Consider the following 10,297-nt stretch of genomic DNA (forward strand, 5'->3'; position numbering starts at 1 on the left):
TGACGGCCAAGTCGGATATAGCGAGGTAAAATTCAATACTCTTATGTTTTTATTATATATCAAATGAACAAGTCTTATAAGTTCAATGATTCAGGAATTCATAGAGAATTCAAGGGGGATGCAACTCTTAACATGCAAATGGTTTCCAGTGAACCAAGAACCAAGAGCTCTCATCTTTTTTTGCCATGGCTATGCAATTGATTGCAGCACCACCTTTAAAGGTATCTATTTACATAATATATATGCATCCATTGGAGATTGAGGAACAAAGAGGTGAATTAAATGTGAATTATTCTTGCTTGCAGATATTGCATCTAATTTTGCAAAAGAAGGGTTTGCTGTGTATGGAATTGAATATGAAGGACATGGAAGATCAGGCGGCCTCTCTGTCTACATTGATAACTTCGATCTTCTCATCGACGATGTCTCTTCACATTTCTCCAAAATATCTGGTCCATCTCTTCTTTCTTGACCTCATTAGACACTGTACATTGTTGAATTTATCATAACGTTAGCCATAAACCAGCTAGACTGTTTCAAAAGCATTTTTCTGCGTTTACATTTCTACATGAGAAAAATGTGTAACATTTTACAGTTTATTTTTGAAAACAAAAGGTATTCTTAGAAAAGTTAAAATGGTTTCATCTAAAAGTATAGGCTAAATGTAAATGCGAACTCAAATTATATTATATGGAGTTTCATTGCAAATCTATAGTAAATACATATTTTTATGTGGTAAATAAATCTTATGCAAAAAGAATTTAGAACTAAACCACTGTCCCATGCAAATGCTCTAGTTATCCGCGATACTAAGCCATGTACGACTTTGATTTTGTTTGTTGTGCGAGGCAGAGATGGGAGATAACACAAAGAAGAAGAAGTTTATAATGGGAGAGTCGATGGGAGGAGCTGTAGTTCTTCTGTTGCACCGCAAGAAACCCGAGTTATGGGATGGAGGAATCCTTATTGCGCCCATGTGTAAGGTGAACATATACATTCACATTCGTACATCGTTTCATATCCTAAAAGAATTATGTATAATTACGTACTAATATGATGAGAGTCAGATTGCTGAGGAGATGAAACCATCACGAATGGTTATATCTATGATTACTATGGTTACGAATCTGATCCCATCATGGAAATCGATAGTTCCGGGACCCGATATCATCAATAACGCGTTTAAACTGCCTGAAAAGAGACAAGAGGTACTCTTACTTTTTTTTTTTCGATACGTACATCATTTATAAGATATGATTTTGTTTTTTGGTAACCAATAAATTATAAACGTTGAAAAATCTTCGGACCAGAATCGCTATCACACTCATGAGTCATGACCCTTTAAACATACAGATAAGAGCGAATCCAAATTGCTACCAAGGGAGACCTCGTATGAAGACAATGAGCGAGCTTTATAGAGTCAGTCTCGATCTAGAGAATCGGTTGAACGAGGTAATCTACTAACATATACATTTTTTTGGTAAAAAAATATACTAATATACATATATATGTAAATGTTCAAAACAAACCCAAAAAGTCACCAAAAAAACAAAAAAAAAAACAATCTAACATCTTAAAATGTAAAAATGTTAATTTGGGGTATATGTGCATGTGAGAATAGGTGACAATGCCGTTCATAGTTTTGCATGGAGAAGATGACAAAGTGACGGATAAAGGAGTGAGCAAATTGCTTTATGAGGTGGCTTCATCTAATGACAAGACCTTGAAGTTGTATCCAGAAATGTGGCATAGCCTTCTTTTCGGGGAGCCTCCAGAGAATTCAACAGTTGTGTTCAATGACATTGTCCAATGGATGCAGACAAGAATCACTACACTTAATGTCAAGGCTAATAATGATGAAGCAAAATCTCAAATCTGATTAACTCAGACTCGGTCTAGACTACTACGTACAACCACGTCTTGTTATTTTCTCCTAGTGTGCAACTTCATTTTTTAAGGTTTGAAATTAAAAAAAAAAGGTTGGATCATAGCTTAAGAGATTAGATGATTTTATCAAATAAGTAAGATTTTGTTTTCTAACCTTCTGGGTTGTTTTTGTATTTGTCTATTTAATATCATGTAGATACAGTAAGTACTAAGTACTACTGGTTTAACTAAACACAAGCATCCAAAGTAAATGTAAATTCCTTGATTGTATTACCCTTGATTTTGAATTTTTTAGTAAATACTATATGGGCCGGTTTGGTTTCAGAAAACAAGCCCATGATTGGATCTTTGCGGTTAGAACACCTCTCTCCGAGCTTCGAGCTATGGCGGTAATATTTAGGGTTTATTCATCTCCTTCTTCATCATAATCTTACCAAATCTAAAGTTGATAATGCGATAGGAGTTCGCATAAACTCGAAAGGCCAGCGAAAATCTTAAGTTGAAGTCTAAAACCCTAGCAGGTTCGGTGGTGGTTGTATTGTAGGGTTGGTCGAGGTTGAGAGAGAATGTATCTGTACAGTCTTACACTGCAGCAGGCGACGGGAATCACCTGCGCAATCAACGGGAACTTCTCCGGTGGGAAGACGCAGGAGATTGCGGTAGCGCGTGGCAAGATTCTGGATCTTCTCCGCCCAGACGAGAACGGTAAGATCCAAACGATACACTCTGTGGAAGTATTCGGTGCAATTAGATCCTTAGCTCAGTTTAGGTTGACCGGTGCGCAGAAGGATTATCTAGTGGTTGGGTCAGATTCGGGTAGGATAGTGATACTTGAGTACAACAAGGAGAAGAATGTGTTCGATAAAGTTCATCAGGAGACCTTTGGAAAGTCGGGTTGCAGAAGAATTGTGCCTGGCCAGTACTTGGCTGTTGATCCCAAAGGAAGAGCTGTTATGATTGGAGCTTGTGAGAAGCAGAAACTGGTTTATGTTTTGAACAGAGATACTACTGCTAGGTTAACCATTTCTTCTCCTTTGGAAGCTCACAAGTCTCATACTATTTGCTATTCTGTCTGCGGTGTGGACTGCGGCTTCGATAACCCGATTTTTGCAGCCATTGAGCTTGATTACTCCGAGGCAGATCAGGATCCTACTGGCCAAGCCGCTAGTGAGGCTCAGAAGCATTTGACTTTCTATGAGCTCGATTTGGGGCTCAACCATGTCTCTAGAAAGTGGTCTGAACCAGTTGACAATGGTGCCAATATGCTTGTTACTGTTCCTGGAGGAGCTGATGGGCCGAGTGGAGTTCTGGTTTGCGCCGAGAATTTTGTTATTTACAAGAATCAGGGTCATCCAGAGGTGAGAGCCTTGATACCTAGACGAGCTGATTTGCCTGCTGAACGAGGAGTTTTGGTTGTTTCTGCAGCCGTGCACAAGCAGAAGACAATGTTCTTCTTTTTAATTCAGACCGAGTATGGCGACGTTTTTAAGGTTACTCTGGATCACAATGGGGATAATGTCTCCGAGTTGAAGATAAAATATTTCGACACCATTCCTGTCGCTGCTTCGATTTGTGTTTTGAAGCTGGGTTTCCTTTTCTCTGCTTCGGAATTTGGAAACCATGGTTTGTATCAGTTTCAGGCCATAGGGGAGGAACCTGATGTAGAGTCTTCATCCTCTAATCTGATGGAGATTGAAGATGGTTTTCAGCCCGTCTTTTTTCAACCTAGACGACTTAAGAACCTTGTTAGCATTGACCAAGTCCAGAGTCTGATGCCACTCATGGACATGAAAGTCCTAAATCTTTTTGAAGAAGAAACGCCTCAGATCTTTTCACTTTGTGGGAGAGGTCCACGCTCCACTCTAAGGATACTGAGACCTGGTTTGGCCATCACTGAGATGGCTGTCTCTCAGCTTCCAGGTCAGCCAAGTGCTGTGTGGACGGTGAAAAAGAATGTGAGCGATGAGTTTGATGCATATATCGTTGTCTCTTTCACCAATGCTACTCTTGTACTTTCGATTGGTGAAACAGTTGAAGAAGTTAACGACAGTGGGTTTCTTGATACTACCCCGTCCCTGGCTGTCTCTCTGATCGGCGATGATTCTCTCATGCAAGTCCATCCCAATGGTATCCGCCACATAAGGGAAGATGGACGTATTAACGAATGGAGAACTCCTGGCAAGAGGTCAATTGTTAAAGTTGGGTATAATCGGCTTCAAGTTGTCATTGCATTGAGTGGGGGAGAGCTTATATACTTTGAGGCAGATATGACGGGTCAGCTGATGGAGGTGGAGAAACATGAGATGTCTGGTGATGTGGCTTGCCTGGACATTGCGCCTGTTCCTGAAGGAAGACAAAGGTCTCGCTTTCTTGCGGTGGGATCCTATGATAATACTGTGCGCATTCTATCTTTGGATCCTGACGACTGTCTGCAGATTCTCAGCGTGCAAAGTGTCTCTTCAGCTCCGGAGTCTCTGCTATTCCTCGAAGTTCAGGCATCGATTGGTGGAGATGATGGTGCTGATCACCCGGCAAATCTCTTCCTTAATTCTGGTCTGCAGAATGGTGTTCTATTCAGAACGGTGGTGGATATGGTGACTGGTCAGCTTTCGGATTCTCGTTCCAGGTTCTTGGGACTGAAGCCTCCCAAGTTATTCTCCATTTCTGTGAGAGGTCGGTCTGCAATGCTGTGTTTGTCTAGCCGACCTTGGCTTGGTTATATTCATCGGGGACACTTCCACTTGACGCCTCTTTCTTACGAGACTTTGGAATTTGCTGCCCCCTTTTCATCTGATCAGTGCGCTGAAGGTGTAGTCTCTGTCGCTGGAGATGCTCTGAGAATTTTTATGATCGATCGTCTTGGTGAAACGTTCAACGAAACAGTGGTCCCTCTGAGGTACACGCCTAGAAAGTTTGTTGTCCAACCCAAGCGGAAGTTGTTGGTTATTATCGAGAGTGACCAGGGAGCATTCACCGCAGAAGAGCGTGAAGCTGCAAGAAAGGAGTGCTTCGAGGCTGGTGGAGTGGGAGAAAATGGCAATGCAGATCAGATGGAGAATGGTGCGGATGATGAAGATAAGGAGGACCCGGTTTCAGATGAGCAGTATGGTTATCCAAAAGCAGTTTCTGAAAAGTGGGTTTCTTGCATCAGAGTTCTTGATCCTAAGACAGCTACGACAACTTGCCTCCTGGAACTTCAGGACAACGAAGCTGCATACAGTGTCTGTACGGTGAATTTCCATGATAAAGAGTATGGTACTTTGTTGGCTGTTGGTACGGTCAAAGGGATGCAGTTCTGGCCCAAAAAGAATCTAGTGGCTGGGTTCATACATATTTATAGGTTTGTGGAGGATGGGAAATCTCTTGAGCTTCTTCATAAGACGCAAGTAGAAGGTGTTCCTCTTGCTCTGTGCCAGTTTCAAGGAAGACTGCTGGCAGGGATCGGACCTGTCCTCAGATTGTATGATTTGGGCAAAAAGAGACTGCTTAGGAAATGTGAAAACAAGCTCTTTCCAAACACCATTATCTCTATCCAAACTTACCGTGATCGAATATACGTTGGTGACATTCAGGAGGTGAGTGCTAGATCCTGTTTTCATGTTTTACTCATTGTTGTTGTTGTGCGCTTCTTATTGGTAAATTATCTCATCTGACCTATCAATTTTTTTTGTTGCAGTCTTTCCATTACTGCAAGTACAGGCGCGATGAGAATCAGCTATACATATTTGCAGATGACTGCGTCCCGAGGTGGCTGACAGCATCGCACCATGTGGATTTCGATACCATGGCAGGGGCAGATAAGTTTGGGAATGTGTATTTTGTGAGGTTGCCGCAGGATGTGTCGGAGGAGATAGAAGAAGACCCGACAGGCGGGAAGATCAAGTGGGAGCAAGGAAAGCTGAACGGAGCACCGAACAAAGTGGACGAGATAGTACAGTTCCATGTTGGGGACGTTGTGACGTGCTTGCAGAAAGCTTCGATGATCCCAGGTGGATCGGAATCCATAATGTATGGAACAGTGATGGGTGGCATAGGGGCATTACATGCATTCACATCCCGTGATGATGTCGATTTCTTCTCTCATCTAGAGATGCACATGAGGCAGGAGTATCCTCCTCTCTGCGGGAGAGACCACATGGCTTACAGATCTGCGTATTTTCCGGTCAAGGTATGAACCAAAAAAACCATTGCTCTTTTTCTCCTCTCCAAATAAAAAGCCTTGTTTTTGAATTGACACTTTTTGCATCTTTTATGTTTAACAGGACGTGATAGATGGAGATCTCTGTGAGCAGTTCCCGACACTTCCAATGGACTTGCAGAGGAAAATAGCAGACGAGTTGGATGGAACACCTGCGGAGATTCTCAAGAAGCTCGAAGACGCTAGGAATAAGATCATTTGAAAACACACACAAAAGAGGAGTCGTTGTTTTGTTGAAGAGGACAATGTAGAGTAGAGAAAGAGGTTATAATAGTTTTTTGTAAAGCTCTGTCTTCAATGGTTTGTAAAACAAAAACTCTTGTGAGAACTGATGAGTGAAGTCCAAATTTACTTTTGAATTCTACCATTTGGATCTCGTATATTTTAGTTGTTATTCTTAATGTTGATCCTTGTAGTAGTTGTGTGATGGCATATGGATGGTAAATGTTAATAGACTCCCGAACGTAGGCATTCCCATTCATAAAGTATGGATTAGTGATCCTAATTTTCACCTATTACTATCTCCTGAATTATACTCCTTTTGTTTCATATTTTCACCTGTAAGCTCGAAGGCGCTAGGGATAAGATCATTTAATAAAAAAACACAAAAGAGGAGTCATTGTTTTGTTGAAGTGGACAATGTAGACTAGAGAAAGAGGTTATAATATAGTTTTTGTGACAGGATGTTTTATTGGGAGATTTGTTTAGCAAAATATCATACACTTCAATATGACTACTAAAAGTAAAATAGAAGTAACTATATTAGAAGTTGAAACCTAAGGAATGGTTATCCTTGAGTCTTATTACAAGTTCTTTAAGGCTTGCTTTAACAGTGTTCTCATCATGTTTGGTACCTTCCTCAGCATGATTCTTCAGACTCATAAGCTTGGTACCTTTCTCAGCATGAATCCTCAGACTCGTAAAGACAATCTTGTAGTTATCGTCTGATGTCGTTGTTATCGGTAGCTTGTACGAAGAAGAACGATGGCTGAAAGATTTCCCGAGGAAGGTGTTTTTATTGTTATGTGTGGAAGAACATATGTTCTTAAAGAAACAAAGGAAGAATCCAACAATACACACAACCCATGGTGGGATTCTGATTTTATGTTTATCCATGATTTAATGCTTATTATGCATCTCAGCAGCTTGCCACGATTTTCCTATGATTTAAACAAACTTTGTGGATTAATAACTTCATAGTCTTAATCAAGTTATTAATCTAAGTTCTTCCTTCCAAAAAATTATCTAAAAGTGTTGTTTTACATTTAATACAAAAGTAATAATTTTTAATTACTAAAACTGAAAGCAATATATGTTATGGATTGTGGTTGTGTCTAAACATTTGGGTACTTGGTAATATATTTACCTTAGAATTAGTCATTTGACCAATTTGCACAAACTGTGAACCTTTATTTCTTTCAATATATGTTATGATGGATGTGAATCATCAAATAAAGTGATTGAATTCATGAGTCAATTATTCATTTTAACATTAATCAAATTTAAATTACTTTTGAAACATACACAATGACAAGTTTATATGAATCATGATATGCTATATATTGTTGCTCCATGAAGTAAATATCATGATCTTAATTAAGTATGTTTTAGGAGGGCATCTTAATATTAATATTAAAAGAGAAATATATCAATTTGACTTTTAAAAGTATCAATTAAAATATAGGTTACTACGTTATATCCTGCGCATGCGCGGATTGTTATACATATAATTAATTATGTTAATTAATTTAATTTTATTTAATAATTAAAAAAGCAAAAAATTCTAAATCTAAATCTTTTTAGAAAATTTACATTTAAAAAAAACATACAATTTCATAATTTATAACTAATTTAAATATAATCACACATACATATCTATTTATTTTCTTTGTTTTATTATTATTTAACTTCAATAATAATTTTCATTAGTTTCTCTGAGGATTTGAGGTTAAAAAAATGATTAAATGAAAATTAACTATGATATTCAAATATTAATTTAAGTTGCTCATATAAGCTAATACAAAACCTAAAGTATTAAATGAGAGAAACGAAATTATTTTCTATAAAATCATATGAAGTGCAAGCAAAACTTTAAAGTACAATTCCCAAAGATTAATTTTATCTTTAAGTCTATTTTTTATATTGCCCTCATTTTAAATATATATTGCTAATAGTTATAATTGTTTCATCTTTGTAGTAAAAGCTAGATAGAAATTAGAATATTATAATGTTTTTTATATAGATAAATCCTTTTGAAGTACATATTTGAATTAAATAAATATAGCTTAATGATCTTTATGTAATTATATGTTTAATCAGAAACTAAATATAATGATGAGTATTCTTAAGAAATGTATTACAATTTTGTTAAAGGTAAGAGAGAGTTAAGAAAAATTGATTTGATATTTCATAATTATAATACAAAATTTCTTTCCTTAGAAGTTAGAACATTACATATTTTTAAGAATCAGATAAATATATATAATATGTAAGAAATAATCTAACATCTAAAGTAAAGAAAGAAGTACATAAAAGCAAGAAGAAATAAAATGGAGAACAATGTAAAATATATTATTGAACTCTTAAAATATTATTTTCATTCAGTTTTCAACCAATGCAAGAACATTAAAAACATAAAAAACAAAAACAAAAATATTTAGGATTTGAGATATGATGGAGGAGGATGTGAGAATGATTATTTATAGGATAGGAAGTGATGGAAGTTACATTTCTCAAAAATTAAATTAGAGGAGTTATAATTATAATTGCTAGGGTATTTAACTGAAAGTGAATGGAGAAAACAAATAGGCAATTCACAGTTTATGTAATTTTAGTTACAATTTAGTACTAAAGTGTATATTTAAAGTATGAATTAATGTATATGATTAAATATGTTACATTTTAGGTTTAATTAAAAATAAATATTAATTGTTTAAGAAAATAAATACCAAATAGACCAGTAAGGAGAGAGTAACTGAAATTAGAAAATATTATATAATATAAAATATAAAAATAATTAGGTAAGAAAATATTAAAAAGAGACCACAAAATAAATTTAAAAGAAAATTACATGAAAATATGTCACATGTTACAAACAAATTAATTATGAAAATAACTTATATATTTTTAAATTAGATGATAATAATCAAAAATAGAAGAGTGTGTCTCTCATATTTTTAAATTAGAAAGATGAAACTAAAAAAGGGAAAAATACCAAAAAAATACATGACTTATTTAATATTTGCTTGAAAAAAAACATGAACTACTTTCATTGCCAGAAAATACTTAAACTATTTTATAGGTGATAAAAAAATATATGAACTATCACGATTTTCCATTTTCTCACATATCATTGTTATGATTTTTAGCGACGTTAACGTCGGTATATTGATTTAAGATCTCCGTTGTTGGTCAACGAAACACCATGAAAACGGAGATGAGATTAATTAGGGTTTCTAGCGGTAATTGAACATATAAGAAGGTAGGGGTGGAGAAGAGAGTGAGGCGAGAAAGAGGAGAAGACGGAACTGTGAGATTCCTTCGGTTTTGCTTTGGGAAGTAAAGATATTTTTGTGACAGATTAATTATTTACACAGACTATTAATAAATAGCTTAAACATAAGAGAAACAAAAAAAACAAAAGATTCAAAGGTGCCACGTGGCAGATGATAGAGCTTCCTTAGAGAGTGTAAGTAAGCCTACTTTATTATATTAGATTTAAAATTAAAAAAAGCTAAAAAAATCTATAATTTGGGATAAGACTAGAGGAATATTAAAATCAATTTTTTTTGTTGGTTGGAAGAGGTCCACATTGACCTTATTAATTAACACTAGATGAGTACCCGCGCACAGCGCGCATTATCTTTTGACGATATGAACAATTACATTTTCACTGTCAATATCAGATCGTGTATTGAATAGCCAAAAACGGAAGCACAAACCATGGTGATCAATATCATGTGACTGAAATTTTGGAGTAGCCACCACACATAATTGAATCTTAGTGTAACAGTATGGAAAAAAACTGTAGACTCATAATCTATTCTACCTCTTCAGAATCAAACACAAAATGACCAGTTTCTTCTTATTCTATAGTAAGATCACATTTAACAACAAACATTCTGGCCCTAGATACATAAAATTACCATAGTGAGAATGAACTTGCAATTCTATGTATGGTTGAGCACATAGAGTTATAGAAAAAAGGTTTGC

At 36.2% G+C, this 10,297-nt stretch overlaps 2 protein-coding genes across 3 annotated transcripts; both read left to right on the forward strand.

The window, feature by feature from the left end:
• The first annotated feature begins 85 nt into the window (after positions 1-85).
• Positions 86-2,216, forward strand: LOC104712146 (caffeoylshikimate esterase-like). 2 transcript variants are annotated; one of them, XM_019230048.2, is made up of 6 exons: positions 86-221; positions 306-452; positions 853-983; positions 1,068-1,208; positions 1,354-1,452; positions 1,622-2,216. In XM_019230048.2, the coding sequence occupies exons 1-6, from the start codon at positions 86-88 to the stop codon at positions 1,877-1,879; spliced, it is 912 nt and encodes a 303-aa protein (XP_019085593.1). In that variant the 3' UTR covers positions 1,880-2,216. The 2 variants fall into 2 exon arrangements, with proteins under 2 accessions (XP_019085593.1, XP_087323340.1); XM_087467214.1 differs by lacking the exons at positions 86-221; positions 306-452; positions 853-983 and having other exon boundaries at positions 1,049-1,208.
• LOC104712147 (spliceosome-associated protein 130 A) lies at positions 2,098-6,452 on the forward strand. The gene is made up of 3 exons (XM_010428979.3): positions 2,098-5,462; positions 5,564-6,055; positions 6,150-6,452. Exons 1-3 carry the CDS (start codon positions 2,454-2,456, stop codon positions 6,285-6,287), a joined length of 3,639 nt encoding a protein of 1,212 aa, XP_010427281.2. The 5' UTR covers positions 2,098-2,453; the 3' UTR covers positions 6,288-6,452.
• The last annotated feature ends 3,845 nt before the right edge of the window (positions 6,453-10,297 follow it).

This window comes from Camelina sativa, chromosome 9, assembly GCF_030686135.1.
Source record: "Camelina sativa cultivar CO46 ecotype springtype chromosome 9, ASM3068613v1".
NCBI classification, from domain to species: domain Eukaryota; kingdom Viridiplantae; phylum Streptophyta; class Magnoliopsida; order Brassicales; family Brassicaceae; genus Camelina; species Camelina sativa.